The 23175-nt window shown below is 38.4% G+C and overlaps 1 protein-coding gene across 4 annotated transcripts in view; it reads right to left on the bottom strand.

Annotated features, from left to right (window-relative positions):
- The window catches only part of NFIA (nuclear factor I A), a 396595-nt gene that overhangs the window by 133054 nt on the left and 240366 nt on the right, over positions 1–23175 (bottom strand). For all 4 annotated transcript variants that reach the window (XM_069593137.1, XM_069593156.1, XM_069593167.1 and 1 more), the window contains exon 4: positions 7900–7974. In XM_069593137.1, the coding sequence (XP_069449238.1) occupies positions 7900–7974 (75 nt within the window). The remainder of the gene's footprint in view (positions 1–7899; positions 7975–23175) is intronic.

The raw sequence follows: 23175 nt of genomic DNA, 5'->3' as shown, positions 1-23175 counted from the left end.
ACACACACACATATTTTAAATAAATTTGCTGATAGTACGGTCGGCTCAAAGATCAACTCTGAGTGAAAGATCAGAGACAGAATCCCTGTTCAATACTAATCACAGTAGTTCCATTGCCGAGCATCTGCTATGTGCTGGATGCTTGACGTTTTCCACTTCATCCTTGAAACACTCCTGAAGGGGGTTTCTATTTCCATTACTCAGACACAGGCCCAGCACACAACCGGTACTTAATAAATCTTTGCTGATTGAATAAATGATGGTTAGCTATGAGGAGAACACAGTTGAGAAGGGTTACATGTTGCCCAAAGTCACCTCACAGAGCCAGGTTACCTATTATCTCTGTAACTATTTTATAATACCATGCTGCCATCTTGTATATGATTTTATGTAATATATCATCCAAAGAAAGAATTACCTAGAAAAGATGATAAATAGAGGAACAGATGAGAAGAGATCATAACAAAATAGTGTGTACATCAAGGTGTTAAGTGTTTTGCTTTTTCCTGAGTCAAATCTTTATAATAAAAATATTCACAGTCTGGCAAATTTAGCAGAAGATTCAGCTAAGAAAAGAAAATGAGAGGCTGTCTAAATCTTGCCATAAGAACTCACTGCTTCAACCAGGAAGACTGTAGGGGTGTGTGTGTAACACACCCTTCGTGCATAGCATTGACTGATGGGTCTACGGATGTCATGAGCTTGTTCTTATCCTAGCTCTAATTTCAGCTGAGATGGTGATCATAACACCACTGCCAGAGCGCACAACAACACACGGTATATGCACATTTCAATTTGCAGGTAAGGGTGGGAGCACTTTTTTACTTTCTGTGGCTCTTTCACAAGTGGGTGAGGAGAGTAGGACAGGGAAAAAAAAATCATGTTTGGCCACACATAGTGTGAGCCAGGATTCAGAAGAATGAGTAGTTTGATGAAAATTTCTATTACTGCCAGTTCATTCCATTTGTTGCCAGCCTTACTGTCCACATATTCACCCCAAATATGTCAAGAAAATGAAAAGAAAAAATTTATACTACAAAACATCCTTCTGAACTAACTCAATTTCAGTATTTATTTTGAAAATTTATTGAATTATAGTAGAGGAAACCCACTAAATTAAGCCAGTAAGACTGGTATTTTTTTTTTCTTCCTAAGAGTATGGCAATATTTATTACTTTATCTCTCTATGAGGGGCTGATTAAAACTAGAAAATAAAACATTTGCAATGTCATAATACATTCAGAATAAGGTAGCTTTGACAGGCAAAGTGAAAATCAGATACAGGGCCAATCAGCATTCTCTGTTTCATAATGCACAGATTTTCTTGAAAAACTGCACTTTGGAGATGGGCATTTTGAGTTTTTTTTTAAAGGAACTGCTGCTTTTTTGTGTGCTGCACATGATACCCTCACTCTGGAAGAGGTGCCATTGACTTCTACAGATAGAAAATGTGTGAGATTCATTTTAAAATTACTAGTAGAGCCTGCTATTGACCATCTAATTATGCCGAGTTCCATTTATAAACATAGCTAACCACTAAGTTTATGGAGACTTTTTGTGCTGCTTTAATAGGATATTGATCGAGAGCATAGTTTGAGTGGACTGCCATTGAATTGTGTAATGGCAAACAAGAGGCAAGGTCACAGCCACTGTTCACGCTAGGGCTGCAGTCTATTTTTTATTATAATCTTTCTGGTTCTTCCCTTAATGCTCAAGCCCAAATGGTTTCTTTCAAAAGAAGAACTTGCATAAGAATATAACCTTAGGTTTAAAAATAATTTCCATGCCCTGATCAAAGGCGAACCAACAGGCTACTTGTTCAGAAAAGAAAGTTTCATATCTACTCCACTTTAATGAAGACCTAAAATCCAGCAAATATTTAAAATGGCACCCCCGGAGGACAAGGACATTCGGAATCTCTTATCCTATACGAATTTCTTCATGAGTCTTTCTTTGCAAGAACATTTTGTAATTTTTCAAGTTTGGGCTTGACCCTGTCAAAGAGATTCATTTCCTCGTTGTACCTTGGAGGCAAGTTAATTCTGTTGTAGTAGCTCCACCGTGGCAGGTTAGACTGTTACCAAAAGAGTTCCTACTAAATTGCTGGCCAGAAAACCAAGGGTGTGGATGTGGGTTCCCCAGAGACGCACAAAGGACCTAGAGACTTCAAAAAGAATTTTACGAATGAACTGCAAGTTGGATCTTAGCAACGATTCCCGTGTGAGAATACAGAAGAGTGCGCATTTCTAAAGCAGCAAACAGCCACTAGGGTGCCACCTCATGCCAGGCTGAGCAGACGCCTTCCTCCATTCACTCCTGCTCTCCATTGACAAACACCTCGGGAATTCTGTAGCCACCCAGCAGCCTGGCTTTGTGGCAGAGCCAGGACGGTTCAGCTGCTGGATTTTAATAGATTCTGCAGCAGTGCAATGGGAACCCCAAATCAGTCTGGGTAACTGAGAGTGGTTTTCACACCCAAAGATTCTAAGGCTGGCCACAGTGTACTGAGAACCCTGGCTTTTCAAAATTCCAGGGCCATGAAGTCATCCCCAGCCACGAAGTTTACTTAACCCTTACAGCCGGCTCGGGTGTACAAACCACGGCTAGAAAATTAGAACCCGTCAGGCCAGAGTCACAATGGCCTGTGTGTATTTGTGGTTTTCCTCTTTTCCCAGTGAAGTATTTAAGGTTTCAGAGTCACTCCACCAACTTCAAGTAAGAGAGTCAGCACTTTAGAAGGAAATGGGCAGAAGGAGTGGATTTTTTTTTTAAGGAGGATTTTCTGGGTTCATACCAGGAAGAATATCTGACAGCCTCAGAGCACTCACTCTGAGGAAAACATTGGTGCCAAATAAACAAGAGAGGGTGCTGACAGAGAGCGCTATCTAAGTGGCATCATTCAGCCGCCAGTGGAGTAGGCTCTCTTTGTAGCAACTTCATGGGAGACAGACCCATCTGAAAATGCTTCTAGAAGGCTTTGTTTGAAAATGCAGCATCATGTCAGAGCCATTTCAACAGATGGTTCCTGTCTCTTTCCTCACAGTATTATGCTAAAACAACTTCAGTGATTCTGAACCTCATTGTTAGCACTTGTAAACCCCCTCCCCCAGAGCAGAGAAGACTTCTCCCTTCTCTCTGGCAACGTGTCTAGTGGTCTGTATTCCACCCTCCCTCCCCCAGAACAAAGTAATAAATAACCAGAACTACTTTCAGATGGTCCGAGCACAGGGAGGAAAAAGGTAGGGAAAGAATGAATGTATATTTACTTTTATACTACAGACTTGCTTTGCTGCTAAGAAAAACAGAACTATCCTTTTTTGCTTTTCATGGACTCTGGCTGATGTAAAAAATTAAAAGTTAGGTACATAGCAGACAGGCTTCCCTTGTAGCTCAGATGGTATAGAATCTGCCTGCAATGCAGGAGACCTGGGTTTGATCCTTTGGTTGGCAAGATCCCCTGGAGAGGGAAATGGCTACCAGCTCCAGTATTCTTGCCTGGAGAATCCCATGGACAGAGGAGCCTGGTGGGCTACAGTCCGTGGGGTTGCAAAGAGTCAGACACCATTGAGCGACTAACACACACATAAACACACACACACACACACACACACACACACACACACACACAGAGGGGGTAAAGAAAGAGGGAAATTGCTGGGAGACAGCAGCAGGAGCCTCTGATTCTAACAGGTGTGTGCAAGTGAGAAGGATAATTAAATGTCGAGCAACCTTGTCACTTGACCCTCATCTCTGAATGTGCAAGGCTAAGCTGGCAACTCTTCCTTGAGTTTCTCTGCCACTGCCACCCTGTAGTAACATGATTATAATCAACAAACTTAGCACACGGTTATTTCAGTGAATCCTCATGAGGAAACACTGAAATAGCATCTCCCTCCTTTGTTAAGTTTAAAAGGAGGAAAACTAAGAACAGAAACTAACTGGAAACCTGGGGAATGTCAATATTTGTTTAGCAAATTTGAAAATTAAATTCAAAAGGTCCAGAAAGAGGAAAAATTTTCAAGCTAAGGCCACCATCAGTGTGAATGTTCTGGACCATGTATGTGGTGATGGGGGTCCTGGGTGGGGCTAGGACAGACAAGGGGAAGATAAGAACTGTGCAACACAGCAGAAGAAATTCTAAGACAGTGAGGACATTAGAAACTTTTACCTTTTACATCCAGGTAAAAGGCTAAACTATAGAATGAGTAAAGGGATCCCTGGTTGGGGAAGTGGGAAGCACAGGTGATTTGTAAAGAAGTGAGACTGTTCTGTAATAATGGATGCATTTGTCAAAACACATAGAATGCAAAACACAAAGAAAGAACCCTAATATAAACTACAAACTTGAGTTATAATAATATATCAGTATCAGCTCATCAATTAACATGAATGTACCACACTAACAAAAGATGTTAATAAGAGAGGAAATTGGGGAGGAAGCCATATTGAAATTCTTTATGATCTGTTAATGTAAAACAATAAACTTAAACTTCTCTAAAGTCTATTCATTACAAAGAAAAAATCAAACCTGAAAACAAATCCAGGAAAAAACTGTAATTAAGTACTTTACTTGTTTTGGTCTACCCGAAAATCATTTTAATTTTTTAATGCACAAATTAATAACTGAAAAGTTTATCAACTCTAACAAGAAATCATAATTTAGTAAAAGTACAGAATCTTTGGATTGTTTGCTTCTATAATAGTTATAGGAGGGTGTGTGTTAGTCACTCAGTCGTGTCTGACTCTTTGTGACCCCACAGACTGTAGCCTACCAGGCTCCTCTGTCCATGGAATTTTCCAGGCAAGAATACTGGAGTGGGTTGCCATTCCCTTCTCCAGGGAATCTTCCCAACCCAGGGGTCTAACCTGGGTCTCCTGCATTGGCAGGTGGATTCTTTACCACTGAGCTATCAGGGAAGCCCTACAGTTGGTTACAGGAGAGGTCATGACCAAAATGTCTGCAGGCAGTTGAGCACAGCAAAATGAGAAGAGCAAGTTTCTGAACTTTGAGCATCACTGATTCCTTCATCTATAAAAAGGGACAATAACAGCAACCATGGGAGGACTGAATGATGTCTAGCACAAGGCCTGGTACTTAGTACTTGATAAACTCTAGCAACTATAATTTTTCATATTAGCTTAGCATCATGCTCCTTCCAGGACTAACATCATGCATGAAATCAACTTATGTGCCAGTTAGCTTATTTCTATCTCAGGGTTGCAAATGCACCCCAGCCCCACTTATCAGGAAAAAGTGTCCACTGCAGCGTTTAAATGGATGCTTAGCATCTCTACCGTGGGGAAGGGGGCAACACTGTAAGGAACGGTTAAGGATGTTGACACCATCATGTGACCTGAATGTTTAGTCTTTCAGAACGGTGTGTGGGTGAGGAAGCATGAGCCAGGGATCCTTCCCCCAGCAGCCAAGGCAATCTTGAGACACAGACCCTGACAAACCTGGATTATAGATCTGCGGGAGGGAGGGGGCTCTGCATGGCACTTTGGCCTGAAGCCACAGTTTCGCTGACACAGCCCAGTCCCACTCTTGCCAAACAGTTTCAGTCAGCATGAGGCCATGTGTGAGTGAATCCTAGAGCGATTACACAGCAGAGTGCAGAATCGAAAAGCATTTGGGAGCCGAAGGACGCTCAGGATACCAGGCATCAGCAACACGGCCCTCTACACAGGGACAGGAAACAAACCAGGTCCCTTTGCAGATTCAATGTGCGGTTCAACCATAGTCCCTGGCAATCCTGAAGGCAGATTGAGAATTTCCTTGGCAACCGTGTGGGGCAGACTGAATGCAAGTCCCGTCAAGATGGGCCCTGAGAAGCCTCGGGATGTAAGACCTTAAAGGACACAGAGAGCGTGGAAGAAGGCTGCGATTCTGAGGGTGGTGAGCAGTGTGGGCCTTGGCCTACAGAGGCCTAGGTTTTAGGACACTGACAGTGATGAAAATTTAAAAGGATGCACAGCAGCCAGGGTAGACTATAAAAGGTCTTGGGCATCAATCTTAAAAGGGTTTTCTTTGCTCATTAAAGCTAAGGTGATATCCTGTAAGGGATCTATGAATGAATATATGTCCCAGTAATGCCATTAAGACAGTTATACTCTTATACTCTATATTACTATTCAAATTATAAGAAAACAGTAGAATGATGATCACCTTTTAAAAATCTTAAAAAGTAAAAAATATACATATGAATGCATTACCATTTGTCAATGGCTAATCAGCTGTGCTGTGGCAGCAATATACCCTCCAAGTTAACAAGAAAATCTAGTCTCCAGCTCGCTGTTGGTACTCCTCGAACACTTCATAATATGGCAGCAACTTCTCCATGCCAGGTCATAAACTTGCTGCTCATAATGCTTCATTCTCTAGGTTTCCAACATCCCTACACCAGAACATTACAGCATCAGCAAGGACTCCTGGTGCTATAATTCCAACACTAACCATGGTTACCTTCTTGCTGTTTCCCTGTCTAGTCTCAGGCTGCAGATGTCTTCAAGTTCCTTTGGGTTAGTCTAAAAGTACAGATTCTAGCACTACACAGATTTGACCTTTTGCCTACTTGTTTGACTTTGGATAAATGACTTAACTAGATCCTTAATTTAACTCATGTGTAAAAATGAGAGTAATATCTTAACTGACATGTTTATTGCAAGGATTAATTTTACATAACATACATGAAAAGCTATGCTTAGCAGACAGATTCTCTTGTCCCTCTACCCCTGTATTCCCTGCCCATACCTTGGTACCCCACTTTTTGGACTTTTAAGAAATAAGAACAGACAGAACCTGAGCCTGTGAGAATCAGGATAGCTTGCTTTGCTTGATCTGACATCTTGTCATGAGACTGACTTGCTTACTCAGTCAAGCTTGCAAGACTGTAATACAGTGAATGGAAGGTATGAACTTGAAATAAAAATATTTATTTTTACTCCACCTCATTCCTCAAAGAATTTGATGCAGCTTGAAACCAACTTCAACAATGCAAATTTTATCTACAAGTGATATTTTGAAGTAGAAAGGGGATTAAAAAATAAAATTTAAGTATTTGGTATCTTTTCCCTTGGTACTGGGACCTAGAATATCATAGTCAGTGTAGATATGTGTTCTTTTAATGTTAGCCAGAAACTTTTGTTTTATTTTAAACCATCAAGCACCACAGGCACAATGCCTAAGGCCTATATGATCTTTTTAAGACCTGCAAAGTTATCTGAAATATGATGAAAATTATTATTAGGTTTTTGAAGTATGTTGATGTATGATACTTTGTCAGTTTCAAGGGTACTGTAGGTATACTTTTAAATAAAAATAAAGAGAAGTCTTTGTGGAACGGCAATAGAGTGTGTATATGTGTGTCTGTGTGGCACGGTACAGGGAATCAGGGGGAATCCTATACCTTCTCCTCAGACTGTCTGGATTATATCATAGCCAAATACAATCAATAACCCTTTGATCAATGGGACAGGGTGGTGACAGGCACTTTTAATTCACTGTTGTTGGTGATTATTGACAAGCTGGTAATGATCACACTGCGGGGTGTCACTCACGCCAAGGGCATCAGCATCCTCTTAAAGGTCAAAACCAAATTCTTTTAAAATGCTGAATTTCTTAGAAATCCAGAAGCTTCAGAACTTCTTTAAACCAGGTTCACACTATAAGCTAGGGAACACCTGAGACACTCAGGATTTCAGTTCTTTCCTTATGTCTCACATTAAAATATTTAATTTTTCCTGACTTAAATTCTTGGCTTTCAAACAAACTACATGGGAAAATGCTTCCAATAGGTGTATGAAAAAGAGAGTCTGAAAGCGATTTATGTCTTCAGGAGGCAAAAGGTAAGCAAAAACCCAAGGCAAAACTGTACCAAATCAAGGCAAAATTATACTTACTCTGTGACACTCTTACTAGCTCAGTCACACTAAAAACACCTGATGTAACAAAACTGTCCTGGAAGCCCAAATGTCCTGGGGAGACAAAAACAAAAGAAACAAAAGCGTCATAAACAGAAGACATTTGACAAGAGAATTCCAAATATTAGTTTCACTGTGATTAGAAAATGTGAAGTCTAATTTCATATTCTGTTCTAGTTAGAGTTATGTGGGAGGGTACAGTCATTTAGTTATGTAGATGGTTTTTTGGTTTGAATCTTTGAATCTAGGGGTTATGGAAAGCTATGACACAACAACTGGGTGATTTTTGAAATGGTTAAAAAAAGAGAGCTCAACAGGAAATCTGAAACAAAAGACGATTTAAATAAATGGTTACCTTGGCTGACCTCTGAGACCTTCACAACTGGGATGAAAACACCCTACCTAAGAATCAGCTAGGATAGCTAAATTCCATAACAGTTTTTAAACATTATTCTCTAAAGAAACATCTGATCGGGATTAGCTATCCATTCATTCAAACCAAACAAGATTTAAAGATGTTCCCTTCACTTCAAGAGGCACCACAGTGTAATTCTTTAAAAAGCCAGCCTGCAAAGAACAAGCCCCAAACCTTGAACCATAAACACAAATTCTTTTGAGCACAAATAAAACTTTCTAAAAAGGTAATCAACAGTTCAAAATGACTTAATCTCTGAATTTTGCATCTGCTTTATTTTTGCTGGATATAATTAATTTCCCTTAAGATATCTGATATTACATCTAATTATCCACTGCTTATTTATTTTTATGGTATATTCAAGAACATATTTATAAATGGCAAGAAATATATAATTTCTGCATGTTATTTCCCTCTCTGCCTCTAAAGTTTTCTGATTGTGACTATCACTGTAGAATCTAGTTGAGAGATCTGTCTATAGAACTAGTGTTAATCTCCTGTTTGAAAAATAGGGTCAAAGAGAAGTAGTTGGAGGAAGGGATTTTTTTTTTTTAAGTAACTAGTCTTTGAAATAAGAAACACACCTTTAAGAAACACAATGTTAGAAAATGAACTAGTCTGAATGTATAACAAATAATTCATAAATATGGTTTATGTTAGTGATAAAAGTTAGATTTTGTCCACTACTAAAAGGAAGCAAGCTTACCTGTCTATGCACCAGTAAATTTGTTAAATATCAGGCACATAAATGCATGCAAAAAGAAATCACCAAGTTTTGGAGAATTATAAAAGAACCTACAAATTATTCTTTTTCTTTTGGTTAAATTGGACTTTAGCATAAGAAAGATGTTTTGACTGAGAATTAAAAGACAATATTCAGTTCATTTTTACATCAAACACACAATCTATGGTACTTTAGATGAAGTGGCTCTAATTTTTAGAATATGCAATAATCATACTTTGCTTTTTAAAAATAAAATGGCACCATGTGTGGGGATGGATGTTAACTACACTTTATTGTGGTGGTAATTTCACACTATATCCATAAACTGAATCATTGTCTTGTACACTTGAAACTCACATAATGTTTATGCCATTTATATCAATTAAAAAGAGAAACACATAATATATACCACCATTTTTTTAAAAAAAAGACAAAATTAATTTGAAGAAGTGACTAAGAAATTTCACTTCTTAAAACAAAAACCCACACCCAGGTAATTCAGTTGACATTTACTTGGTAGGTGCCTGAGATGTTGCTGCCTCTTGGGTTAAAAGAACTGAGAAGTAAAAATAAATAAATAAGTAAAACTCAAAGTCCTGGCAAAACAGAGCATAATATCTCTTTCTACCATGACAATGTGAACATCACATTTACCCCACAGCCCATAACAAAGGAAATCCAACCACAACCTGCATTAAGTTTGACTTAAGACCCATCTAACAATAGCAAGGAAATTCAGAGCTGAATGCGAAAATCTGGGTTGATCTCCAGCTCCTGCTCATCTCTGTCTGTGTCACTTGCTTGCGGGCTGATACTTGTTTCAGTTCCAACCTGTGAAATTCCTTATTTTAAGGACGACTTAACATGAATTTCTAAGCAGAGAGAATGTGAACATACTTTAATCCTGCCTCCAGAAAAAGCAACCAATGTATTTTGAAAACTTAGATTAGCGCAAGGCCTTGGGAGGGGGAAGCCCAAGTGTTCATCCACTCAAACCATCATCCTGCTCCTTTTCTTTTGTCCACCTCTTAAATGTTGGTGTTCTCCACCATTTGTGTTCATCTCTACTTATCACATATTCCCTGTGTTATTTTATTTCCATGCTACCAGCTACCAGGCTTGACTGTGATATGTGTGGAAACTAGAAAAATATTTGCTTAGTTCATCATTGTATTTAACACCTGGGACAAAGCAGTTAGCAAGTGCATATTTGTTGAATGAGTGCATGAATGAAGCTATAGGCCAGTAACTCTCAAATCTTTACCTTTTGTCAAGATCCCTCTCCTGGGTTCCAAAAACATAGATCAAAATATTTATTAGATATTTCTTTCCAGATGATAGCCTACAGGTATCCTTAGATCCAACATGTCCAAAGTCGAGTTCCTTTTCTTCTCTCCAAAAATCTGTTCTTACTCTGTGAATTCCCTACTTCAACAAGCCATCCACCGTTCATCTCATTTTCTATGTTTATGTCATCCTTGACTCTCACCTCTTGCAAACACCCACATGCAACGAATCCCCCCCTGAATCCACTCCATGCATATCTCCATCTCTCCCTCTTGACTGTGGCCCTGGCTCTTCCCACTTCTCACCAGCATGATGGGACAGCCTCCTACGGTCTATATCATCAGTCTTGGCTTCTCCTCTAGTCTGCTTCCCACACTGCAGCCAGAAATGTCTCTCTGACAGGCAAATCTGATGATTCATCCATTTATTCAACAAATACTTCTTGAGCACCTCCTCTGTGTCCCCTGTGTCAGACACTGGGCCAAGGGTTTAAGACACAGTCCCTACCTTCAGGAAATTTATAGTCTAGGATTAGATACAGCTGAAAATGAGTGCCAAAAATGGATGCTTTTGAACTATGGTGCTGGAGAAGACTCCTGAGAGTCCCCTGGACAGCAAGAAGATCACACCAGTCAATCCCAAAGAAAATCAACCCTGAATATTCATTGTAAGGACTGATGCTGAAGCTGAAGCTCCAATACTTTGGCCACCTGATGTGAAGAGCTGACTCATTGCTGGGAAAGACTGAGGGCAGGAGGAGAAGGGGGTGACAGAGAATGAGATGGCTGAGCAGCATCACATACTGAATGGACATGAGTTTGAGCAAACTCTAGGAGGTAGTGAAGGACAGAGAAGCCTGGCATGCTGCAGTCCCTGGGGTCGCAAAGAGTCGGACATGACTTAGCGACTGAACAACGACAACAAAGGGAATAAATAATATTAAGGACACAAATAGGAAAGAGCTTTAGAAACAGTGGGCAGGGAAGGCTTCTCTTTATGTACTTCAGACATGGTTGAGAATGAACAAACACAGCTCAAATTGGGCTCAATATGCTTTCTTTCCTTTTTTATAAAAATGTTGACAGAACTTCTTATTTCTGTCTCTTATTCTCTCTCATCTCTACCAGTGAAATCAAGCCAATATGCATCTGAAAAACTATTAAAATGAACCACCCAAACAGTCCCTCCAAACTAAACAGGACAAGGACAGGACAGACAAGCCATTTAGACAAAGCTTCCAATCAAGAAGGTGATAGCAGGTTCCCTGAGGAGAAGTGTCTGGGTTGCCCTATTGTTGTGATTATGGTTCATGTTTTGGGAGACCAAATAAAAACAGGATAAAGGACAGCATTATTCAATGGACATAAGGGGCTAAAAAAAGTCTAGTCCCACACTTAAGCTAGCATCTTGTATGATCCTGAAAGTCACTGTAAAAATAACAACTGGATCCTCCTCCCCTTCCAGCAACCTGCCTCCTAAAGTCTATTTTAGTGGAATGTCTGTAATTTAGAAGATGAAATATATGTCAGTGTACAAAACCCAGAAAAATAAAAAAGAAGTATTCACAAATCCTAAAGGAACCATCCCCTCACAGTATCATGAAATTGAGTCACGTTGCCTTGACTACTTCATGTTTATAATAAGTCCCCAAGGAAAGACCTGTGTAAACACTCCATGTATCTTTAAACGACTGTGAAACTGGTTTTGTTCCTTCACCAATTATTTGGAAACCCACTGATGAACTCTAGAAGACAACAACGAGAAGTGAAACCTGAGAAATGATGGAAAAAATGACACAGCTAACGAAGCAAACCTGAGCAGATTAACATTTTGTTCTTACTAACGCAAACCAAATCACAAAAATGACTTTCAGGGAAATAACACTAATCTGGGTGGTCTACTTTATTGCAAGATGAGAGCAAAATAGAAAAGACAACACAAAGGCAAATTTAAGTACTTAATTCTCAATTCAGATGTTAGCACTGAAAGATCTTCAGATGGGAAGCTGAGTAAACATTCCCCAAAGGTCCCAGGATTTACGTTTTGAGTAGGGCCTCTCAGAAATGAGTGCAGAACATATACTTTGGTTAAGTATGCCTTAGGTGAAAAGCCAGACTGCACACTGTTCTGACTCTCTTCAATTCTGAACTACGGTTCAGGAGCAACTGTATAGGAGATTGAAATAAGGACCAGATTCTTTTTCATTTTAGATAAAATGGCTAAAAAAGTTCAATGAATTCACAATTAGAGTACAGATTTCAATACCTTGGAGTCTGTCATACTCACAGTGGGGAGGGATTAGACTTTCTAGAGAGGCAGAAATACAAAAAGCTAAATTCTTTTATGGGTGGTTAGGAAAAGCAGCTTTCTTTACCTCGATAATATCAGTTATTATGGAAAATGCTATTAGAAGTCCCTTCATCTTACGAAGGAACTGAATATCTACCTCTTAAAGGAAAAAAGCTTGATTTGCAGAGCGGTTCAGAGGTCAGGGAAGAAATAAGTGGTAACAAATCATCCGAAGGGCTGGCCTTTAAAGAAAGTTGGAACATCCATGAAACAGAGGTGATGCATTTGAGGAGGAAAGTGTATACATGAGGTGGTATGTTTGCTTGTTCTGTTGAAAGAACAAAGGCAGGAAGCTGCAGTGGTTCAAAAGTAGAAGAATCTGCCTGCCAAGCAGGTTCCATCCCTGGGTTGGGAAGATCCCCTGGAGGAGGGCATGGCAACCCACTCCAGTATTCTGGCCTGGGAAATCCCATGGACAGAGGAGCCTGGTAGGCTACAATTCATGGGACTGCAAAGAGTTGGACACGACTTGGCAACTAAACAAGAGCAAAGGCTCTCAGCTCTAAATTATCAAATTTCATCTAGCCAATGGATGGAAGCACATTGCATACACGGGTCCTTCAAATGTACAGCCTGCTCTCCATATAAGGGGATGCAGAACCCACAGATACCAAAGGCCACCATGCCATTTTACACAAGGAACTTCAGCATCTGAGGATTCTGGTATCCCTGGGGGTCCTGGAAACAAGGCTCATGCATATGGAGGGATGACTGTAATCTTTATTCTCTCATGGTAAATATGGTTCCATCACTAGTAAGACAAGCCAATGGCCAGACCTTTTCATGCTTGAGTTCCTCAAAGGAAAAGAGTCCCTTGTGGTCAGGCCATTTCCATTCCACAAGTACTTGGGACTGTCTGTGCTGTACAGGTCTTGGACTAAATCCTGAAGACACTGCTCTCACAGAACTCACATTCTCCTGCTCCTGAGGAAAAGCTGACCTCATCAACTCTGTTCCTCCCTGGAATTTTCATTCCTGCTTCGGTGAACTCCCAGCTGGCTTCTGAGCCACCCAAGCGGAGGGCAAGTGGCTCCTTCCTCGTCTCCGTCCCCCACGGTTCAGTCCATGCTTATCAGCTGTGTTCAGTCAATCGTGTTGAGTAGAGCATCAGCTTGACCTGCCTGCTGTAGTAGGCTCCTTCTCTTTATCTGACAGTGATTTGTCTTCCTATCCTCCTTCAGCACCCCTACAACAAACCAGGCAAGAGCAGGCTATGTCTTCTGATCTGACTGCCCACAGAGCCCATCCCAATGCCTTTTCTAGGTGTGCCATAAATATTGATTCAGTGATTCAGATGAGCACCTTGAGACACCCTTATTTAGTAGCCCTCTAAAGCACTATGTAAATTACTTTAGTTTACCTCCAGTCACATGTTCCTTCTTTACTTGTCTTTTGGGATATCTTAGAAAACAGATTTTTTTGAGGGGGGTGTAAATTTGTCTACTGATCCGTTAAACCCAAATTTAAAATTTTTGGTCTATGGACAAAGACAGAGCCCATGGGATGGCAAAGCAATAAGAAGCAGCTGGGATCCTGAATGATGGTGTAGAGTAGAACCTCCCTGCAAACTTAGCCTATCATCTGGAACAGTTACAAAAAGAAACCAAATTTTAATGTATTTTAACCACCTTATTTTTTTTGGTCTTCATTATAGTAGCCTAGTACTTAACTTAACCAACATAAGTGCCAGTCTTTCCCTTTAGAATCAAAAGTGCCACAAATTAGCAGTCCAGTCTGCAAACACATTTTGCTTCGCTAGCAGAATACTGAATTTTTTTTTTTTGCACATGAAAGTTTTTAAACTGAGCATGAGCTTACAAATATACCACATTCCCCAGTACTCTTTATTGTATTTCATTTATTTAAATGCTCCGTAAGGCCCTTCTAGCCAAAGAAATTTGTGACGCCTGATACATATCTTCTCTTCATGTTTATCTACTAGCACAGTAGAGACAGAACACATGGTTGGTTCCTGTGTTTTGTCTGATAATAAAACCATCAGTGTTTCATGATTTCTTTGAGAATAAAGTTTAGATGTATTAGCTAGGTATTTAAAGCTCTTCAAGATCTGGTCTCTAATATATCTTCTCAGCATTTCAGGTAGTGGTTCCAACATCATCCAAATATTGGGTTGGTCAAAAAGTTTATTCAGGTTTTTCCATAAGATGTTAAAAAAAATCCCAAACAAACTTTTTGGCCAACCCAATATATACTCTGTGTTGCAACCAAGATGTCCCACCTGTTGTTCTCCAAATACGGGTATGTTCCATCCTCCATGTCAGGGTTCATATCAGCACTTCCCAAACCCCGTTATGTAGAACGTGTGTGTGTGTGTGTGTGTGTGTGCGCGTGTGTGCGTGTGGTGTGTGTGCACGTGCTAAGTTGCTTCAGTCGTGTCTAACTCTTTGCAACTCTATGGATTGTAGCCTGCAGACTCCTGTCTCCATGGAATTCTCCAGGCAAGAATACTGGAGAGGGTTGCCATGCCCTTCTCCAAAGGACCTTCCTGATAGTCATCTCCACCCCCCCAACCCCAATGCTCCACCACAGATGAATTAAAAACAAAGATACAAGTACATATAAAATAAAGATTTCCATAGTAAAAATAGTTCAGGAAACACTATCACAATCACCCTTAAGAGAATGACAAGGAACGTTTACACATTAAAGCCTCTGAGAGTTTCTTACAAACTTTCTTAATATCATTTAACTCACAATTTCCTAAATAATTTGACAAGGACACCATTTGTTTTTGGCAAGTGTCCTTCCGTTCATACACTGTTCTGCTCCTTTTCCTATTTTCCTCCATTTGGTTTATGTACTAAAGTGCTGAGGGGAAAGTAGAATCCGAACTCTTTGAGCTAATTCATACCTTTAAAGCAAGGCTAAAGGATATTCCCAATCTTAACTTGCAATCACTTTAAAATATCCAGATTAGGCAAATGGATCAAGCCAGTAACAGGTATTGTAAAGATAAGTTACCTAGCTGAAAAATTCATAGATAACATACTTTAGACATATTAGCTTTAATTCTTCCTGTAACCCTGTGTAGTTGGCAATCTTCTGATTTTATAGAAAAGGAAGCTTAAGCTCATTGAGGTTAAGTGACTTGCCCAAGGTCACACACCTAGTGGCAGAATTCGGATTAGAACACAGGTTTGTTTAGTTCTCTTTATATAATGTATTTTATTGCATCTTAATCCAACAAATATAATACCAGAGACTTGACTATCCAATCTAACCCAAAGGCCTCATCACATCCTTCTACCAATTCCTGGAGTTAATAAGGGAAGAGCAGTATTTCATTAAATTAAATTTGATAGCTCAACTTAACTATAAAGAAGGTTTATGACTTTGAGTTACAAGTGATTAGGCATTTAATTAAAGGATTATGTCTAAAAGACATCAAAACATCTAAATAAAAAGTGGAAAAAGATTTTTACTTATTTGTACGTTTAGAAATATTGGATGCATAATATCATAGGATGAACTGGAAATGACGGGATCTTAAAGATCATTCAGTAGTGGAGTAATCATCATTGTGTCATAAAGAATTTTAGATAGTGAGCTTTGACTTTTAAAAAATAGTTAATTAGTATGTTTACCGTGCTGTAACTTCACTTAACTTTACCTCTGGAGCAGGCAGGATAAATCTACTCTCTCTTCCATTTTGCTGCCCTTCACTTATTTAAAGACAGTCCTCAGCCCTTAATTTTCTCTTCCTTAGGCTAAATATTCTCTTTCATTGTTTTGTCATGTGAGCCAATTAATTTTCCCATTGCCCTTAAACATTTAGAATTATACATTTATTAGACCTATAATAAGCATAAATGGATATTCTTCAAGTGGACCCAACCACAAATTAGTTTTGTACAAAAACAGAGAAACACTTGCTTTAGAAAAAAATTTTTAAAGCACCATTAAAAAAAAAGGTTCTTAAAGAGAAAATTTTGCTTCATGTTAGAAGTAACTTCCATGTAATTAATATAATGATTCATATTTTATAAATATTTTAAAATTAACATTATCTTTTAATGCATCATAAATTTAAAAGTATTTCTTAATTAACCTGGTTTTGAATTAAAAGAGGCTTTCAAACAAACTTATTGGTTCTATGTTCTGAACCAAAGTTTTCTCTAAACTTGGACAGTAACAATTGTTAATATGCAAATAGATCAAACTACTTGTAATAGCTTCAGTTTCTGCTTTCAAACTCATACATACTGGAGAAAAAATAAGCAAACGCATTCTCTGAATACATCAGAAACTGATTACCTTAAATGAAACAGACATGAAACTACATCACCTGAGGGCTACCCTGGTTTATGGATGTAAAACAGGAAAAAAAAATTAATGCCTATCATTCTGTTCTTCCTGTGAAACCATTCACACAGAGCCTGCAAGCTAAACCACCTGAGGACACACGCAGTGATAAGGAAAGAAGATGACCAGGAGCCATGCGCTAATTTTAAGACACTCAAGACTGACTTCTGTTCATGGAGCACAAGAAGAAAATCAGTGATGAACTGAAGCAATACATTTTAAAAGAATTCTTACAATGACTTGTCTAAGACTACAAAAATAATTACAAATAGGTGGATGTCATTTTCTAAATATATAATAAAATAAAGTTAATGTTTAGAAACACAAAATACAAACAGCAACCATCTTTGTTAAAGTCATTTGCTTTGTGCAATTCCTACTCACCCAGAAATTACTTAGTTACTGATGCCATAATTCACAGCATTTATTAAATTATAGGATCTATAGTACACAATTCTGCAGACACTATGGCACGCCACAAATCGTCCAGGCCACTAGACTTTGAAGTTTGCTGGCTTAGCACAAACACAGAGTATTTTAGAAGTAGCAGAAAATTCTTTGTGAAATATAACAGAATGAATTAGACTGTTCAGGCCATGTCGTGTTAGCACAATGGGAGAACACTTTTAAGACTTTAAAGTCATGTAATACAATTCTAGGCTGGATTTTTCTTGTTAGAAAAAGTAGAATGGGAGTGATTGGAAGAGAAAAGGGCCAATATTTGACAACAGAAATCAGCATAACCTTTTAACTGCAGCAGCCATGGGTGACTGCCCTTTGACCTTGAAAGATTATGTGGGATTTCAATGACAACAGCTGGAAGTGAGCATGTGTGAATGGAGAACACAGATCTGAGGCCTGGTACAAAAGGCTGCACAATCTCTGCCCAGATCAGAGTGCTGATTAGAAATTGTTTCCTGGTCCTGGCTTAATAGAGTGTGATAATGAAAGGTTTTGTCTTTTTTTTTTTTAATTCTTCCAGCAAGAAATCATTGGTAGATTTCTTCCAAACCCATTCTCCCCTTTTAGCCCCTCAAATCTTCTGGGTTTTCATGTATAACAGCCCCATCTTTTTTAAGGATACAGTTAAAAACAAAACTTTGTTTCAAAAGCTACCTCTTACAGATAAAATTTAAGTTCTTGAGTTTGTCTCCTGCATTTTAAAATTACCTCTATTTGGCATGTTACACAGGATATCATTATTTTTTATCTAAGGATCTGTCACACACACACACATACATAAATGAGTTCAATAAAAGCAGGAACTGTAATCTGTCATCGCTTTAATTCTACCACTTATACAGTGACTAGCATATGGTGGGTCCTCACTATATATATGACAAAGGAACACAGAAATGAAATATTTTTTCTTAACCATTTATTCTGTTGTATTTTCTCGGCATAAAAAGGTAGATTCCTACAAGAACATTTAATAATATCACCTTTTTCTTCAACCAAGTTCATATATAAATTAGCAATTTTTGGTTACATCTTTAGGTATGTTTCCTCAATAAGAATTTACGAAACAGATGAGTAATTACTTCCTGTCAAAGATAAGGTAACTTAACCAAATAGATATAGAGATATGGAGACTGCTTGGTGAATGAGGTCATTTTGATCCCTAAGACCCCAATGAATGATGTTCACTGAGTTAAAATTAGCACAGAAACTGATGCGGGTGCAATCTCAAGTTCCTATGTGGGATCCCCATACTTGCTGACATTGCTCTGAAACTACCCAAATGATGCCACACTATTACTGAAAGGACACTGAGTTATGACTCATTTGTGTTGTTTTGGTTTTACCATGCATTCTATCTTACCTTCCACTGTTCTGGATTTTGTTAACTCCTCTGGCTCTGGATTTTGCTAACTACTCTAGTTTCTGCAGCAAATGAGCAACTCCTTAGTTTCAGTAGAAGGTGGCCTTTCCTTTATGCAAATAGTACTCTGAGTTGGGCAAAAACCAACCTGGCTGTGTGGTATGAGACAAGCAGAGGCTGGTGAAACTGACTTCCAAAGCAGACAGGGGTTGTCTGCCTACATCCTTCTATAGCAACTCTAGATGTTATTACAAACAAGCCATGGGACAAATTGTTTTTTGGAACAGACCAAATCCATTTGCCGTTTCAAAATTCTATAAACAGAGTATTAAGGAATTCAATTCCCACAGCAACTATATGGGCGTTGGCTTCAGTTTTATGGGAATTTCTGCCAAGCTCACATATTTGTAGAACTATTGGTTTAGTGTCCTCTGCAACCCCAAGCAGGAGGGATCATTTCTTGCGATCGCAGCTCACTTTAAGGACTGGGTCTTACTGGTGACAGGTACACATGATAAATGTTCCAGAAGCCTGACCTAATTTCCCTTGAAGTGAGTGTTTTGCTAAGAACATTCCCTCAAAGTGTCAGCTTGCAACCAAGGATTCAAACCTGCCAGTGTCCATTCTTCTTAGCGAGTTATTACCATTGCTTTGAAAGTTCACTCAAAAGGAAGCTAATTCTGCCTCATTTATCAAACTTCTTCAGACTTACTGCTGCATTTAAATAAGTTATATATCTAATGTAAAATAAATTATAAAACATACTCAGTCTCATAGTTTTCAGTTATTTGTGATCAGAAAAACAAAACATTCTGGGCTTCGTATAAATTAAGGTGAACATGCAATATACTTGTCTTTTCTCTTGTAAAGAGATCAATATGGCAACATGTTCACTTATCTTGTCCTTCAAAAATTATATCTTCGAGGTATTATTTATGTATCATATAGTAGTAGGGAAAATACTGCAGAAATTAGAATCCCAAATGTCTTAAGCCTCAGTTTCTGTAGCCATAAATGGCACTAATGGTTGTACCTACCTCTTAAGTTTGTTGCTAGGAATAATGAGATAATGTATTTAAAATAATCAGCTAAAAGTCAAAGATCTCTCTTGGTACATGTCATGTTGCACTTGAAAATATGTGGCTTTTTTTCCAATATCTTTTTATATTGAATTCTAACATAATTCCACAATGATAATAGTACAGACTCCACATGATTTTAATACCTTTGGACCACAAGATTTGTGCACTGTTTTATGTCCCTGGATATGTTCCAATGTCTCCTGGTTTATAGTCTACGGCAACTTGAATAGAATTTGTATCCTGATGTTGTGTGAAAACTGTATAAATCTTAATTATGTTGAATTGGTTCATAGTGCTTTTCAGGTCTACTATATCCTTCTTTTCTGTCTATTCATTCTATTAATTTTCGAAAGTTTGATATTGAAACTCCAATTAAAAACTTTTAATTTATCTACTTAAAAAAGTAATTGTAACATATAGTGGAAATATATGTAACTTTGTTCTGTATCTTCTAAGTCTCCTGAAAATGTGTTATCATACTTTCATAATATTCAAAAAAAAAGAACGAAGAAGAAAAACATCATTCCCACTTAAAATAATAATATAAAAAATACATGGCTAAGAACCTAGAATATAGAATGTGCTCAAAAAAATGATAGCTATTATTATAATAATAAATTATGTTTTAGATGTTAAATCAATAGAAAAATTAAAAAGAAAACACGTAGAAATAACTATGATCTTTTGATGTGAGAAAACAAATAATATAGTATCTACAAAAAAGTTGTATATATAATAACGATATTTTATTTACAAAGAATTTCTTATTAAAAATGAAATTATTTTCTAAAGCAAGTAATATAAAACTTATCATTAAAAACAAATCTTCTGGTATTTCTTAGGTTTTCATAAAGTGAAATAAAAACAGTACTTAGTCTCCAAATTGTTTGAAATAAATTGAGCATATATTTTAGTAATCTGATTCCTATATTTACTAATAAATATATTTATTCAGAGTGTTTGTAAAAATATAATTAGTTACAATTCCTAAAATAATTTTAAATACAGATTTATTTTTTAAATGCACATTAACTATCTACCTGGGTTAAGCATTATCGTAGGTATGGAAATAAAAATTTTGGTTTCCTATTTTAAGGGTGATAACTATAGATACTCAACCAAGAAAAGGACCCTCGGACAATTTTCTTTTTCAGTAGACTAAGTTTAACCTAATTTTTCAATAAAGCATATTTAGGAGTATTTAGAAAATAATAGCATACTTATTTTGCCAGTTACATTTTATTTTTTTTAAGAATTCGATTTGCTGAAAATTCTTACTGGTAACTAAGTGCAAGCTGCATGTTCTAGAAAACAGGTATTTAGAAATCTAATTTTGTTCAGTATTTTTCAGATGAACAATGTATTTAAACTTTTTAAGCTGTTGAAATACTTAGGATACTATAAAAATGTCTACAAAAAAAAATAAAAGGAATATTAACACTGAATGAAGAAATACCTTTTTGAAATGAACTACTCAGAATCCAGGACCTCCATACTTGAGCTCCTTACTTCACCATGGACAGAGAGAAAGCATCAATAAAGAGAGTCTTGACTCCTTATAGATTTAAAGCAATGCTAAAAGAATTTGCCCTTTTAGGCAGAAGAATGAAGGACCTGTTTCCCTCTATTGACTTTGATCAGTGAAGCCCTTTATGATTCAGGCCATTTCCTTGATTTTACGGAACAGAATATTTGCATGACTTGCAGAGTGAACCAGTAAGTCTCAGACCTGGCTTTATCTAAGCTGGAGCACTGACTTTTTAGAATTTCTGCAATGTTTCTTGGCAGGGTTATCAGCATTTTGAGAGGGATTCCTTCCAATGTCCAAAACTACCCTGTATGCCATAGGACACTTGGCATCCCTGACCTCCACCACTGAATGCCAACAAGATCTCCTCTTTGTGACAACCAAAACTGCCCTCACACATTTTTAACTGCCCCCCAAGGTGAGGGCGGAGAAGGCAATGGCATCCCACTCAAGTACTCTTGCCTGGAAAATCCCATGGACGGAGGAGCCTGGTAGGCTGCAGTCTATGGGGTCGCACAGAGTCGGACACGACTGAGCGACTTCACTTTCACTTTTCACTTTCATGCATTGGAGAAGGAAATGGCAACCCACACCAGTGTTCTTGCTTGGAGAATCCCAGGGACAGGGGAGCCTGGTGGGCTGCCATCTATGGGGTTGCACAGAGTCGGACACGACTGAAGTGACTTAGCAGCAGCAGCAGCAGCAAGGTGGAGGGGAAAGGCTTCCCTAATGGCTCAGTTAGTAAAGAATCCGCCTGCAATGTAGGAGACCCCGGTTCAATTCCTGGGTCAGGAAGATCCCCTGGAGAAGGGAATGGCTACCCACTCCAGTATTCTTGAGCTTCCCTTGTGGCTCAGCTGGTAAAGAATCTGCCTGCAATGCGCGAGACCTGGGTTTGATCCTTGGGTTGGGAAGATCCCTTGGAGAAGGGAAAGGCTACCCACTCCAGTATTCTGGCCTGGAAAATTCATGGACTGTATAGTCCACGGGATGGCAAAGTGAGTGACTTCCACTTTCACTTAAGGCAGGGAGGGGTCATTTAGTCCTTTGGTGAAAAACTCGCTTTAGTGTATAAACACTGTCTTACAATTCTCATTAGGTAATTTTGATACCAGGTAATTTTGCCTACTACTGAACTGACTTATTGATCCTATAGTTAGAATAGAGTCAATAAGTCAATAGAGTCAATAAGAAGCAAACTCTTCTAAGTCAGGGAATTATTCTTACAATTCTTTTGAGATTTCACGTCTTCCTCAGTCATGCCCTCTACCCCTCACCCTTACCCTAGTATCTACTTCAGATAATACAGCTAGAATTTGACATTTTTAACTTTAAACTAAAAGTTAAAACTTTTAAATTTAACTGTAGAAATGCAGTTAGCATTTCAAAATGACAAAGTTTTGTTTTGCTTGGGGGGCTTTCATATATATGGTTCATAAATATAAAACACAATTTGCCCTTTCTGGAAGATCTTAATTTCAAATATTGGTTCATTGGTCTTTATGTGTATGTGAACATGTTGGCCCAGCCTCTCTGATCTCTTATTGCCAAGAAGATACGCTTACTGTTAATAAACTCCCAGTTCAGTTCAGTTCAGTTGCTCAGTCATGTCTGACTCTTTACAACCCCATGAATTGCAGCATGCCAGGCCTCCCTGTCTATCACCAACTCCCGGAATTCACTCACATCCATCAAGTCAGTGATGCCATCCAGCCATCTCATCCT

The sequence above is a fragment of the Ovis canadensis genome, chromosome 1 (genome assembly GCF_042477335.2).
Source record: "Ovis canadensis isolate MfBH-ARS-UI-01 breed Bighorn chromosome 1, ARS-UI_OviCan_v2, whole genome shotgun sequence".
Classification (NCBI taxonomy): domain Eukaryota; kingdom Metazoa; phylum Chordata; class Mammalia; order Artiodactyla; family Bovidae; genus Ovis; species Ovis canadensis.
Note: the sequence above shows the minus strand (reverse complement) of the source record. Positions and strands in the feature narration are given on the sequence as shown.